Source organism: Oxyura jamaicensis, chromosome 27 (assembly GCF_011077185.1).
Source record: "Oxyura jamaicensis isolate SHBP4307 breed ruddy duck chromosome 27, BPBGC_Ojam_1.0, whole genome shotgun sequence".
In the NCBI taxonomy this organism is placed as follows: Eukaryota; Metazoa; Chordata; class Aves; order Anseriformes; family Anatidae; genus Oxyura; species Oxyura jamaicensis.
The window spans coordinates 2,667,349-2,682,676 of NC_048919.1; the positions used below are offsets into that span (position 1 = coordinate 2,667,349).

Consider the following 15,328-nt stretch of genomic DNA (forward strand, 5'->3'; position numbering starts at 1 on the left):
TCTCTTCAGTTCCCTGAATTATGAAGAAAACAAGCTCATGCTTTGTTATGTGTAAGAGCTTGTGTAACCTTTTTGCTTTTTAAAAAATGTGTGGTAAAACTGTTTTAAGTGACAAACCTGCCGATGGCTGGTGCAAAGCTTCCGAGCACCTTTCACACCTGCGTGGCAGAGGTCTGTAACCGAGCCCAGCAGCAGGCTCAGGCGGTGATTCCTGCACTGTGGGCATCTCCCTTGAGGTGAAACAAATCCCATCGCCTGCTGCTGGTCCTCTTCCCACAGTCCCACACCGCGTGTGTCAGTCCCTCGCTGCAGAGGGGTCCAAAAGTCTTTCCAAAATGTGATCCTGCCACACTGCGCAGGTACAAACGGCCACAGAGCACACGAGGAGGTGGGAATCGGGCTGTGCATATCCAAACAGAATTAAAGCTGTCTGTACAGTTTCCATGGAAACAGCAGACTTAATGGTAAATCAATAGCAGAACAGCTACATAGAGGGCACATCCACAGCGCACGGCGGAGCACAACCCGCAGCAAGGCTGGCGTTCGCTTGCCGTGTCCCCATTCATCCCTCTGGTCTTTGGCTGGGCCGTTTGCTAACTCCTGGTGGCTACAAAGCAATTGTCCCTTCGGTAGCAAGGGGGAAGCTTGCTTAACAGCGCCGTGGTCTGCTGCTTAGCATTGCTGAAGGAAGATGTCACAGCTCCTGTACATTGCATGTAGCCTACTCACGTACGCCAACTGGAAAGGTTGGAGACAGTCTGGTATTAGATATGGAAATGCTGTTCGAGCCCGTGGTTAAGGCTTCCTTAATTTATCTTATTGTGATCAGGTATTGTCATCTAGTTTAAGCCTGTGAATAATAAGGAAACTTTGTGAATCGGGTCTGCCAAAATAGCATGTACTTTATTCAAAAAGAAGAAAGGAGGCATGCTGTGCTCCTCGGCATAACGTTTTCTGGGGGAGGTGAATGGATTCGGGTTGCTCACCGTTTAATCCTGCCTTTCTTAGACTTTGGAGATGGCTGCAGAAACTTTGCAAGTTATTTCCTACAAGCTTATTAATTCAGTGCAAAGGTCAGATGTGGCAAATGATCGTGTTACCTTGTGAACAAACATTAGGGTCCTGGAACTCTTTGAAGTCCTTAGACCCAGGAGGGTCTGCCCAGTGTAATTCCATGTCTCTATAAGCAATCCTCCCGTGCTGCCACTGTTTTGGAGATGAAAGTTAAGTTTGAGTGTGGTTAATGAGCTAATCCTGGACTACCAGCCTGGGTTTCTACTGTATAAAAGAAAGCATAATTTGTGAAGTGCTTTTACTAATGTTTTCACCCAGTAGCAAAATTAATACACGGGGCTTGGATCAAAGTCATCTTTTCTGTTTCACAGGGGCTGAGTAAAAAAGTTGGCGTTTCTTCCTCCATCCTCCAAGGGCTTTGGATCTCCTACAGTACCGAAGGCCTTTCCATGGCACTGGCATCGCTGAGAAACCTCTATACCCCAAACATCAAGGTACTGGAGAGGAGAGCTGGAGGAGTTCAGAGCTCACACAAGAAGCTTCCACTGCTGCGCAGTCACCAAGTCCAGGACATTCCCTGCAGCTGCCTGGCAGCGACAGCTTTCTTACACTGGCTGCAGCTGAGCAGCTGGCTGGGTATTGTGCAGGCATTGGTATAACTTGCTGAGCCGTCCGAAACAGTATTTGCCCCCAGATTTGCCCTGTATGCTCACCCTTGTGTGAACAAGGAGAGCGTGGGGTCCATCTCTGTGTCGTGTCCTTGCCACGCTCTCCACCTGTGTAGCATTTCCACTGCTGCCACGTGCAGAGGGAGCGGAGCAAGCCGGGGAGTGAAGGAGATGACCAAAGGCAGCTCTAGAAGAGGATCCCATGGGAAGAAGTTTTTCTCTCCTTGTATTTTCATTTCACACCCTCACATGAGAGCAACTGTGTCCCCAGCTCCTGTGACCAGCTATAGTGACTTTGGTCTGGTAGGAAGTGAAACTGCACCATTCAGAGCACATTCTTTCAGGTGAAAGTTTAGATCTAGCTAACTAAAATGGGACCATGTATTTGGCAAGTGTTTTTATTGGGCATTTTATTCCTTCACTATTTGCTTTGACGTGTGCAAAGGGCCCTGGTTTAAATTTTTGTCTTGCCTTGACGATAAACTCCTGTCTCTGCACAAAACGCAGCTAACGGGAGCTTTGCTTTTTCTCTGTAGGTCAGTCGGCTGCTGATTCTAGGAGGTGCAAATGTGAATTACCGGACAGAAGTTCTGAACAACGCCCCGATTCTGTGTGTCCAGTCTCACCTGGGGTACACGGAGATGGTGGCTCTGCTCTTGGAGTTTGGTGCCAATGTAGATGCTGCTTCTGAAAGCGGCCTGACCCCCCTTGGATATGCTGCTGCTGCTGGATTTCTAAGTATTGTTGTGCTGCTGTGCAAGAAACGGGCCAAGGTAAGGTGATTACGTTCCTCTAACAGCTGACTTAACATATTCCACACTTAGGCGAGGCAGAACAGGAGCTGCAGGAAGGATATCTTACACTTACTAAAGAATATCCCCTATCAGATGAACACAGGATGCTGCTGCAGAGGGTTTGCTTTTCTGTTAAAAGGTAGTGGCTTTCAAAATCTCACCATAAAACCAAAGGCAAGTAACTCTGGAGAGTCTGTAATTAGTATTCTGAAATTCAGGTCTGGTGCAGGAACTGCCTAATCATGCTGCACTAATGGCCTGTTGAAGTATGTTCTGGAGAAGTCCTTGAACCTCACAATGTTAAAATGGCAACGTCGCTTTTGCAGCGCAGAGTGTTCTTTAAATATCTCGTTGAGACACATTTTCCAAAAATGTCTATCAGACTTGTCCTAGAAAAATACCCTTTGTTTAGCTTTGTGGTAAGTGTTTGGAGTTTTAATTGTATATAATGAGTCAAGTTTAAATATTTTGATGAAGAAGAAAATCGTACTGATATTTGAAGTGAAGCCTCCTGGAAACAATTTGTGGTTTCTCTATATGTTTAGCTTCAGTTCAGAAAGCAAAATATGGGTTTGTGTAGTTGTGGTATGAGTGTCAGGATGACTGAGAGACCGTTCAGATCTTGCCATGCTGTCTGTAATAATGCAAGGACAGTAAGAAGGAAAAAAAGAATGCTGCTTTTATGGGGATATTTTGAGAGTTGGGTGAGTCCCTGTCACTTGGTGAATCTGCTCCCTCACAGAGAGCAGGAATATTTGGGATTCAAAATGCAATGCAAAAGTCTCACCACCCAGGCTTTCCTTGAATATCCCTACCTTTATCGAGAAGGTGCCCAACACCCCAGTACCAGCTGGGTTTAGTTTGGGGGCTGAGATGTTTAATGATGGCAAGCAGAAATGAAGCACTGCTGTGTGAGTTTGTAAATGACAAATAATACTTAGCAGAGCATGGAAGTGGTTAATTGGTAGGATGGATGGTAGCTGGTCTGCTCGTCCCGTTCTCACCAAGTTGCTGCTTTTGTGATAGGACCCAGAAATCCCAGTCAATCTGTTCAGACATCAAGTGAAAACTATATCATGTCCTGAAAAGCCTACCAAATAAGTTCCTGCAGGGCTGCCAAATGAAATCTCTGTTTCCTATTGACTTGTGCTTGCATTGGTTTCACATTAGGGTGTTGGACTACAAGCTGAGGCACTTCTGCCTCTCTTGAAAGAATCATGAAATGGTATCTGGGAAACAAGCTGTTTTTCCTTTTGTGGATTTGGGTAAAGGAGACGACATCACAAGTATGATTTCAGTCCTCAAGAAAACATCGTCGCTGTATTTCAGGACACAAAGGGAAAAACGGTTTTGCAGCCTTTGAGCCTGAAGAAATTTGAAGCTAAAAATAATAAAAAAAAGGCAACTTACCCAAAGCAAACACTTGTGGCCAAGAGGATGCCTACGCCTGGGGCACAGTTTCTTTGGGAATAGCTGTTTTCTGGTCGTGGAAGGGATAGTTTACCAGAAATATGCACATCTTGCACACGTGGCATTATTTTGAAACCGGGGCTGGAAATTCTGAAGAAAGGAAGACACTTTGCCCAAGATGTGGCTTAATTGTGTTTTGTCGTCTTCTCTTTTCAAGGTGGATCACTTGGACAAAAACGGTCAGTGCGCTCTGGTTCACGCTGCTCTCAGGGGACACTTGGAAGTGGTGAAGTTTCTGATCCAATGCGACTGGACCATGGCTGGGCAACAGCAGGGAGTGTTTAAAAAGAGCCACGCCATCCAGCAGGCACTGATCGCTGCAGCCAGCATGGGGTACACGGAGGTAAGTCTCACCAGCCCATCACTGTCTCCGTGGGGTTTTGGGGAAGCCAAAAGTTAACGACGTTTCCTAGCCAAAACGTGGAGCAAAGAGGGGCTGGGAGGTGGAGGCAGTGCCCCTTCTCTTCTTCCCCTTCCCATCCAAGGGTTCACAGATCCCTTGGCAAACCGTGTGGTCTGGGCAGGCTTCCAAGGGAGGACATGCAACGAGCCTGTAAGTTGTTGGAATAAACCTTGAAGGAAGGGTGGATAAACAGCGTGTTGCTTACGCCACTCCTCCAAGCGCTCAGGGGAACGTGAGACCACGCAGCTTCGGTCTGTTTGCTGGGGGGAGAGAAGAGCTGAAGAGCTTGCTCCTGTCGTAGTGATTATGATTTGCTGATATGATAAATGTGCATTTTCCTTCCGAGAAGCTGTATGTGAGCATTTTTGAATTGGTTGATTTCTTGGCTAAATTGAGCTCCTCTCATTTACTTGACTTGAGACTTTGCTTTTGTTAAGTATAATCCATGAAAACATAGGTAATGTGCTCAGATCAGAGGAACTAATTAAAGAAAGCTGGGGAATTCCTATTAGCTAAGTGACTGTGAGCTGAACCGATTAGAAGCAGATGTGACTTCAAAACCAGAAAGATCTGCATGCGGAGGACATAATTTGTAACAGGGCACAGCAATTTTTGAATGAGAATTCCCCCGCAAATCATACCAGTCACCCTAATAAAAAGCAGTTTAATATTAATGTTGTACCCTACATGTACGTGGTTGCTTACAGAAAATACTCCAGCTCCTTGTTTTGAGGTGCTTGTAGCCCTAGATGTAAGCTGATGATTGCTTTGCTTTTTTTTCTCCAGCTTTAGTGATGAAACAAGTATTTTGCATGTTTATAAAGCGAACTTAATCACTGGTGGAGCCACACTGGAGTCCTTGCTGGGATTATACTCTAGTGTAACCAGACTGAGCTTTAAGCTTTAGTCAGGCAACACAAAGTCCACTAAGTACAACCCTCTCCCAGCTTCCCAGCTCCCCTCATGCCGCTGTCATTCCCGATATCCCACATAGCATGAGAGCAGCTGGAAGACGGCAGTTGTCCCCAAAAGCCCTGCCCCACTGTCAGCCAGCCTGTGCCCATGGACAGCTGCATGCAGCAGGCACAGCTTCCTCGCAAGCACTCAGCAAATGCTCCTCCTAGCACAGACCCCAGCAGATAATTGTTTCTCCTAGGCTGAGAAAAATGGTTTTGTCCTTCAGTCACAAAAGTAAAATCTCAATTTTCTTCTTAGCCTCTTGTTTTCTCATGGCATGTGCTCCAAACACCAAAATTGCCTGCCAGTTTTCAGTCAATTAAATCCTTTAATTTACCCTGTAAAGAAGTTAGCTTGCTTCTCTGAGGTTTCAAGCATCCACAGCTGGAAGAAAAACATAGTGGAAGTCTTTTTAATGGTCTGCTTAAAGATGGTACTTAATAGAAAGGAGCTAATGGTTTCTGGAAGTAACTTCATCTTGGCTGTAGCTTAAGATAATGAAGAGGCTAATGACTATTACTGCGCCATTACGTCAGTTGCCTGTCACTCGGTTTTCCCAGCAGGAAAAGTGAATGGTCCCACTCATCGCACCCCGCCAGGTGAGTGAGAGGCAGTACAGATGGGCAAACAGCATTTCTGCACTGGCTGCAGCATCTGTAGCTCAACTCGCAGCAAAGGTGCACCCGCTGCGTGCCTCGTGGTCTGTAGCAGAGCAGACACCCATACGAGGAGCTGCCGTTACAGAGGCTCATCGTGTGCAGTTCTTTTGAGACACTTGGGGTTCTTTTGCTTTTATGGGGCAGCAGGTTCAGCGATTGATCTCTGGAAGAGCATTTACTTGAGCTAAGGGTGCCAGGCAGAGACTTTGTTCATTTTCCTCCGTGTGTTCAGAGCAGCTCATGTTCAAATGTCAGTAGTTTATATATAACGCACCGAAGTTCGTGAGCTGACATGTCATTTTGTTTTAGATTGTCTCCTACCTGCTCGATCTTCCAGAAAAAGATGAAGAGGAGGTGGAGCGAGCACAAATCAACAGCTTTGACAGTCTTTGGGGAGAGACAGGTGATTTCTGTAGATGCTGTAGCTTTTCCTGCATGTTTGTATTTATGGTCTCCTGCCACCTGACACATCCCTGATCCCTGCCTTTGTTTTGATGAAGGGAAAAAGATCAGTTCCTCTGATTTGATTTCAGGTGATTTACAGATGCCAAGGTTCAGTTTGTGCTCTGCTTAAGTAAAGGGTTTGGCTTTTGAAAATCCTGAGCTTCTGCAGCTCCTGGCAGTAATTTCTCTGAAACATCTCGTCTTAAGTTAAATGGATGCAAAGTTCTGCTCTTCCTCTCCTGATATTTGGCGTATTTATCCAAAACATCTTCCTATTTCACTCTCCCTTTCCTTGTAGCATGCAGCACTGACTGTTAAATTATCCATTGATTTTCTGAAATCTCATCATTATTTAGCACCTGGTAATTAAAGAAGTCCTTTTTCTGCAACGCTTTTTTTTTGTATTGATGAGTATAATGCAGAAGCCCTACTCCTCTCACTTCTACCAAGCAAAAGCAGCCGTTCACCTCTTTTACTTCACATGCATGAACTGCACTATCATCTCCATTCCTTGAGATATTCAGACTTGGAGTTTCTAGCTCTTAGCCCCAGTGACCTCCTAAATATTATCCACCGTCTATTGTACTCAGCTCACTGATCTACTTGCATCATTGGTAATGTTCCTGTCAACTTAATACACCAAGGTAATGTTCCTGTCTGGGTAACAGAGCACTGATTTTGATTCTGTCAGCTCTGTTTAAAAGTGACATGATCCAAGGGTACAGAGACTGGCTGGCATCAGCTTTGTGCCTGGTCAGGTTGTCTCTGGTCTGAAGACGAAGAGCTGGGTTACATTTTGAGCTGATTCCTATCCCGTAGGATTGAAAATGTAGCCTTATTATAGTGTTGTAATGAACGGAGCCTACCAGAAACTATTCCTTCTGAGCAACCTCAGCTTTAATTGACAGAGGGAGAGAGGAATGAAGCGTCCCAGCATGGAGCTGGCCACAGCAGGGCTGCTCTGGGCCATTTGCAGGGCATTAGGAAAAGCAGCGGCTGGCTGCACCCACCGGGACGGAGCAGAGCAGCAAGGGCACGGTGCCATTATTGGTGGAAATAAGGCCAACATATACAAACAAGCAATTTTAAAGTGCCCCTAGGGTGTCACAGAAGCAAGAAGAAATTGGATGTAGAATTCTTCAAAGGAAATGATGGAGTATTGGTAATTGGTAATAGGACAGTGGCATTTTTACTGGCCAGCCAGGTCATAACCCCCGGTCAGAGACAGCTCATCCAAAACGGGCTCTGGTATTTGGCTCCTGAGGAAACAGTCCTGCAGTGGAACAGCAGAACAGAAGGTAGTCCAGATGTCTTCAGAGTCAAATCAGAAGCCACTGAGATGGCTTTCTGCAACGTAACCTCAGCAGCAGCAGCAGCTACTGCAGATACTCTTCTCTTCTTGGGTTCAGATAGTCCTCGGTTGTCTGGATTAACCTGGCACACCCTTGTATGGAGCCGTGCACGTTTTCCCAGCTGTCATGTGATTCTTCTCTTCCCTGGAGCTCTGCCTTCGCAGGTCACAGCTCCCATCCTCCTCTCTCCTGGTCAGCTCTGCTCTCTTGGCCAAAAGCTGAGCTCCATGCTCTTCTCCCTGAAAAATCCCAGCTCATCTCTTTCCTTTTTCCTCCTTTCCTGGGCAGCTCTGCTATACCCGACCTGCCTGTTGCCTCAAGGACTCTTCAGCAGAAAATGTTCCCCTCTCTGTCTCCCTTCCTCCCACACCTTTCCTCACCGGTGCCAAAAGCTGGACTCACGCAGACATCGAGAACTTCTGGGTTTCTGAGGGGATAGCTGGGAATGCAGACTTGTGATTTGCAAGTTGCACACAAACTAAGGAAGTAAGATGGGAAAATGAGCAAAGCTGAGCCAACCACCAAATTCTGCAGCATTTTCTCCCATCACGAGCAAGACAGGTTTATATGGATCACAAGACTCCTTTGTTTTATTTTTATTTTCCCAAAAGTAAATAGCAAGTTTAGATACATTTGAAGAGAAATTCTGGTTCTGACCTAAAAATAGCAATCTGTTCTGAAAATCTGAATCATGTCTTTTCCCTTTGTTGATACTTGTTGCTCGTGTGTCTAATCTTCCATAGAGCAGAGCTGACTGCCTGACTTAGTGATATCAGCCTGATATCATCCAAACAGCAGTGCCAAGTTACATCATAAGTTTAGGAATTGCTGACAGCACAACTCCAGATGGATTATTTACCCCTGGGACAAGACTAATAGCAAAACCCAGCCCAAAAGTATCTGAGTCACTTGCAATAACTCCACCAGAGCTGGAGGTGCAAATGCAGCCATAGCGACTACATCAGAAAGCGTTTGTCCTGCTGCCAGCCCGTGAAACAGATACACGCGCCATATAGGAGCCAGGAGCACGCTGCAATTTCATGATTCCTTCTCCAGATAAAGTTGTTGGGTTTGTTTTTTTTTTTTTCTTTAAGAAAACAGACACGCTTTGCACAACAGGCAGGGGCAGAATGTGCCCTAGCAAATCCCTTCTGCTTGTCTGACGTCCTTACCGGTGGAGGGGTGCACGTCCACGCCTGCAGCTTGTCCGGGGTTTCGTTGAGCTGGCCCTTGAGAACTGCAGCAAGGCTTTTATGGCAGTTATGCCAGGACTTTGTTATTACAGGGTGAGTTGTTCTCATGGCACCAGTCCTCACAGAAGAGCTGCAACTTGGACATTGACGTTTTCCAGTTCTGGTGGCTGCTCCTTGGCTGGGCTTGGTGGATTCATGTTCTCCACACTGGGCCATGAGCTCCCTGGCAGACAGTAGAGCTTCAAACCTCACCATTTCCATTTCTCATTTCCTCTCACGCCTTCCCTTGGCTTTTCCAGTCTCCTTTGGGCAGATGATGGCAGCCCAAGGGAAGCCTTACCTTGGGCTGTGGGTTTTGTGGTGACCAGCAGCTCCTGCAGGCACATAGAAACGGTGTGGTGGTGTCAGGAGCAGGCTGGTAAGAGCACCTCAGGAGAGCCAGAAGGCTTAAATAAGCACAACTTCTAGAAGTTTTCCTGAAGTCGTTTAATTGAGCTTTTGGGCTTGGATGGATGGACACAGCTGACGCCACAGGACAGCGCTATGGGCTTGAGGTGCCAGCGTTGGAGCCTGGAGCATGACGATTTCAAAAGATGTGTTGGCTGGAAGGCTGGAGGCAGAGGGGTGAGGCACCTGCATTCGGAGCAGCCAGTATGGAGCTCACTGTAGCCGGAGGGACTGCAGGAGGTTGCCTGCCCTGACCTTCTGTTCAGAGCACAGGCACTGCTGAAGTCGAGGTGTGCCTTAATGAGCTGGTACCCTACGGTCCAGCCACATTTTGTGCTCCTGTCACCCCGCAGAGTTCCTCCATTTCTGAGGTCGGCTGCATAGATAGCTGCGTGTTACACAAGGCGTGCCTGGTTTGTCTCGCAGCAGGCAGCGAGCCCAGGTCGTCAGTGTGGGACCGTCCTGAAGCAGCACGGTCTGGCAGCTCGTTAGCACAGAAGCTTTTAAGCTTCCCCTGAGCTGGAGCTGCGAAGGACAGGCTGGAGCCACAAACTCACACCACTTGTTTTGACCCCAAGAAGTGAAGAGCATCAAGACACATCAGTGCTGGTAGCCAGGAAAGCAGAGGCGAAGAGGGGATGGCCTGGATCAAATCATCCTGTTCAGTGAAGTCTTTTCCAAATACATTTCATGGTGAACACCGAATACTGAGGTGACTTACAGTATCTTCATTGTTGCAACCATAAGTCATTTTGACGTGGAATACCTCAAATTAACCTGCAACATTTCAAGTGCAGGCAAGTTAGAAATAGAAGCCAAAAGCCCTGCATGCCGATCCCTCTGCCGTGAACATTAGACACAGTCCTCCTTCTATATTTGTAGCTTACGTTTAAAACCCACATGGAGCTGATTATAGATTTTGCAGTATGTTCTGCTTGTGGCAGGGAGATGATTTTTCTTTTAACTCTTGGTGGCTCAACTCCGAGAGAAGAAAACTCGACCATAATGTGGAACAGAATAGAGAATTAATTAAATCCCCCACCATTAACAGTGTTGCAGTTGGAAACCCATCAACACCTCGTAATCAGCCATCCCACAGAAATGTACTTCAAAGAAAAAAACAAGCTACGTCAGTTAGAAATAGACTCCCACCTTCTGCTCCAACTCCTACCAGAGGCAGCAGAGCCAGAGGAGCCGTGCTGAAGCGCACAGAAAGTTGGGGAGAGGAGGGAGGAACTGAAAAGTCTAAAATTAATACCAAAGACGAGCCAAAGGCAGGTCCTGCCCTTGGAACTATTTTCGGGCTGAAGGTGTCGTTCCTAACCCGAGGGTACTTGGAGTTAGCAGAGCCTATTTTGACAGGGGGAGAGGCGTCAGGTGTTCCTTTCTCCCAGAGCACCCGGAATACTGAAGCTGAGGGGTGATTTGGGTTTTGCACAAAGACCCTTGCAGGTAGGATCGGTCCTGGCCAGAAACAAAGGCTGGAATTGGGGTTGTGCCTCGAGAACGTGTGAGCACGTACGTGCAGCTCTGGCTTTCCGGTTGTTTCAGAGATGGACAGGCTAAAGTGAGGTATTGCAAATAGAAATCCTCCATCTCAGTGATGCTGCTCTGTGCTAATTCTGACACAGAAAAGCCCCAAAGCCCCCTGACTTCCCGTGGCGGGCAGGAATCTGCCCGGGCCTCCAGCTCGGTCCTGCACTTCACAGAATCATAGGATGCTTTAGGTTGGAAGAGACCTCCAAGATCACCCAGTCCAACCTCTGACCTAACACAACCAAGTCCTCCACTAAACCATGTCACTGAGCTCTGCATCTAAACGTCTTTTAAAGACCTCCAGGGATGGTGACTCAACCACTTCGCTGGGCAGCCTGTTCCAGTGCCTAACAGCCCTTTCTGTAAAGAAGTTCTTCCTAATACCCAACCTAAACCTCCCCTGGCTTTTGCAGGGATCTCACGTAGTCAGGATCTTTGTGAAAATAGTCATGGGCAGGCTGCAGAAACTTGTCAAGTAAGCATGTAGCCAAAGATCTGTGTTTTTTCTGGGAATTGTGCCTGTGCTAAGACACACCGGGTCTTACAGTCTGTGGCTTTTGCCTGTAGGAGGCCTGGGGGGGAATGGTGAAGGTTCCCCATGCCAAAGCCCAGCATTCCTCTGCAACAGCACCGTGAATTTGAGTTACACAGGCCTGTGGATTGTTTTATGCTTATTGCAGCTCTCATCTGCCTTCACCGCAACTCGCTGAGAATAATAAAAGTTGATAGGGACCATCAGCCTCTTTCTGTAACGTTACAAGGTCTTTTCAGAGGAGCTGACCTCTGAAATAAACCAAACTGTCCGGTGAAATTTGGAGCTACTCTGCCCCGTCCCATTTTCTTGGTTCGTTTTGCCTGTTGGGGTGGGCGGGTGGGTACGTCTGGCATTTTGGGCACCCTCACGTTGGTATCCGCTCACCCCTCTCCTCTCCCCTGCAGCTCTGACGGCGGCGGCGGGCCGAGGGAAGCTGGACGTCTGCCGGCTGCTCCTGGAGCAGGGCGCCGCCGTGGCGCAGCCCAACCGGCGCGGGGTGGTCCCGCTCTTCAGCGCGGTCAGACAGGGCCACTGGCAGGTGAGCTGGTCTCGCACGGCTTCCAACTGACCCCTGACAAAGTAGAGAAGAAAACACAGCTCTTCTGGGGAATATAATAATGAAAAGAAGAGCTTTTGCCATTTTAAACACCGACACACAACTTGGGGGTGAGATTTCAAGATGTGAGGATCTTGAAATCGCACTTTCCCTTTTCCCCTGCTCCTTCCCAGCCCTTCTTTCCAGCAGCTTCTCTAGGTGTGTCCCCGCTTTGTGTGTTGCAGATCGTAGATCTCTTACTCACCCACGGTGCTGATGTGAACATGGCAGACAAGCAGGGGCGGACGCCGCTGATGATGGCTGCATCCGAGGGACATCTGGGCACGGTGGAGTTTCTGCTTGCACAAGGTCAGTGCTTGGAAGTGTGGTGGAGGCTGGCCACGGTGAGCCCCGCCGCTGTGTCCTGCACACAGACACTTCGTAGTGTCAGGGGAGATTGTGACCCTGTTGCTGGATGGGGCACTGGGAGAGGTTCTCAACATCTTACCTGGCTTTTTGGAGAGCAAGGTTAGAGTAGGCAGATCATTCATCTTGGCTATCCGCTTTGTTTTCTCTTTGACGCTCCCAGCCTCAAAACCCCACATTTGGGTTAGTAATTAACACGGCAGCGTAGGACAGGAGCTTTGAGCACTGAGTTAAGAATATGTTCTAGAACAATCAACAAGACAAAAATCAACAAGTGCTGCAACTGAGCCACGAACGCTATGGACCAGACGAGTGAGACTCAACTACAGGGTTTGGGGCACATTTTAACACTCCCATTTTTAGCACTGGTATTGTTACCCACAGTTTTGACACCCACATCAGCAGGAGGGTAAGGCCCTGACACGGGCAAGGACTTGGTATATTGGGTGAAAACAATACAGGATTGTTTCAAAAATAGTCTGCCCTTCAGTCTTGCACTCACAGGTTCACTTTACTCGGTACTTTTGGTGTCTCATAACTCCTCTTCACTAGGAGTTACTCAGTCAACAAGAATGTCTTCCAGTTTTACTCATTTCTGATGTAAATGTTTGAGGTGAGTCAGAACAACACAGTCTGCAACCTGTGCAAACATGATTATTACTTATTCTGTAGCTTTTTTTTTTTTTTTGACTGATAGCCAATGTTTGGTTGGTTTGTTTGGGTAATTTTCCATTATTTTTGGCTAGACATAGCATTTAATTCTTGTATTGTTATGTGATATTCTTATTTCAGGTAAGATCCCTGTTTGGGAAAGGGATATTTTCTTCATATCGTAAGCGACTGTGTCTGACCTCGTAGCCAGAACGCAAGACACTTGCACATTTTACATAGTAGTTGTCAAAACATTTTGTTTTTTTCCACTGTAAAATTGCCAGGCTTCCAAGTGCAAGTTTCCCCTTGCCTGTCCGTCCTGAGCCACAGGCCAGTGGGATCCTTGCTGTTCAGGGCAGTATCCTGCAAAGGGATGTGACAAAGATCAGTTTGAGGCACCAAGTTTATTATGAATTAATTCAATTAATTCTCCTCTGTTTTGCTTTAAAAAAAATATCAAGTTGTGCTGTCTCTGGATGTTTGAGCTGTGCCATGGCCGTTTTTGCACCTTGCCTCACTATGTGTAAAATGATTAAAATAAGTGTTTTTTGGCAGACTTGAGAACTGTGCACATTGGTGAAGACTGGGTCAGTGGAGGATGAAAATAGCAGATAATCTGATCCTGGCTTTGGGTGGCCAACAAACGTGTGTAATGTTTCCCTGGCTATTTGGACACCAAGGGCCCAAGAAGTCAAATCCGTGGAAGTCCTTTCACTGGAAAAGGACCGTCCTTCTAAATAGCTTAATAAACTCCGCTCTATGCTCTAACACATGGTCCTGAAAAGTTAGCTCAAGCCTGGGCAGAGTGCAGTGATATATGGTGGATTTTAATTAAAATGGCTTTGACAATCCTGTTCAATGTTTCATTAAAATCAAAGTGTGTGAATCATAAGCCATAAGCATTAATTAGTGTGTTGCAAAGCAAATCTCATTTGACTGTACTTGATTAACACAGTCAGCGTTTGTAAACACTTTTTATTAACAGAGTTGCAGTCATCAATCAACTTGAAATCCAGATTTCTGGAGTTACCTGTTGCTCTCGTTAGTGCCCAGAAGGAACGGACATGTGAGCCCTGAATTAAAACTCTCCTGGCTGCAGATCTGCCAAAGCGGGAATTTGTGCAAATCCATGTCAGAAAAAGCAAATAGGTCTTGATCAGTGTTCAGTTTGGAGAAGCATTCATTCTCAATCTCATTTCCCTGCAAAAACCAATCCCTGATGTTTTTACTACCTTGAGGTATTTGGTTTGCGGGGTTGCTGCTCCTCGCTGGACGTCTTGTGCCTGTGACTACGCACGGAGCTGAGCCTTGTCCCCACAGAGGGGTGACCCTGCCTGGGCATCTTTGGAGATGTCCTCTGCACTGAGGGGATCCGACCAGCCTGGCCCCTTCCTGCTGCTTTTTGATGCTCTGACAGCATCAATGGAGTTTCTTTTTTCTCTCATTGGCTCCCCGTCTCACTGTTTTAATTCTTTAGTTTTATTTTTTAAGGCAGGAGCAGCCCAGCCCCTCTCAGAAGGAAGCAGTTTTCCCCAGACAAAATCCCACTGCAGCAGGGATCGGTCCCACGAGCTCACCTTAAGCCACTTGCCCTCCAAGCCATCAGCTTGTTTCACATCCAACTGCCTTGATGCTAAGGAGGCCGGAGATCCCCCGAGGAGCGAAGGATGCCTTGTGGTGCGGTCACAGAGAGGTTCTGGGAGCCCCAGCTGCAAAGGGACCTTGGCTTTTCTGAGGACGTCTAGCCCAGCACGCACAGCAGCAGCGCTTTGGCATTTTTGAAGCAGTTTGTGTTGTCCTCTCGTGGAGACCTTCGGCTTGCATTGCTGCCCTGAAACCCTGAAGTCTTCGTGTGTCAGCCTGAGGTGTGGTGGCTCTTCCATTGGACTGGGACAAGAGTGGGAAGGCTGAGTGATGATGAGGCTTTCCAGCCTCCCCTCTTCCTGTGGGACCTTTCTCACCTGCTCCAGAAGAGTTGGGAATAAAGCCACAAGGAGACTCTGACTTCAAGAAAGGAACAAATAAGAAGGGATGAAATGAGGTTTGTCCTCTTTTACTGAGCAGAAGTTAGCTGAGGGTCATCTCAAGAGCTTTCAGAGAGCTTCAGAAGGGTTCCTGGGTGCCACGTGGGGCACCATTAGAGGAGTTTGTCGTAGATTTGAGCTGTCCTGCAGCCAGTGTACCACCTCGGCACACCAGATCACCCCAGCCACTCGTTTGCCACCCGCACTGGCGTTGTGCACT

At 47.3% G+C, this 15,328-nt stretch overlaps 1 protein-coding gene across 18 annotated transcripts in view; it reads left to right on the top strand.

The window, feature by feature from the left end:
• Positions 1 to 15,328, top strand: part of TANC2 (tetratricopeptide repeat, ankyrin repeat and coiled-coil containing 2) — a 278,090-nt gene that overhangs the window by 248,016 nt on the left and 14,746 nt on the right. For all 18 annotated transcript variants that reach the window (XM_035347942.1, XM_035347941.1, XM_035347940.1 and 15 more), the window contains 6 exons: positions 1,386 to 1,508; positions 2,219 to 2,455; positions 4,104 to 4,289; positions 6,275 to 6,368; positions 11,877 to 12,010; positions 12,253 to 12,376. In XM_035347942.1, coding sequence (XP_035203833.1) covers positions 1,386 to 1,508; positions 2,219 to 2,455; positions 4,104 to 4,289; positions 6,275 to 6,368; positions 11,877 to 12,010; positions 12,253 to 12,376 — 898 coding nt within the window. The remainder of the gene's footprint in view (positions 1 to 1,385; positions 1,509 to 2,218; positions 2,456 to 4,103; positions 4,290 to 6,274; positions 6,369 to 11,876; positions 12,011 to 12,252; positions 12,377 to 15,328) is intronic.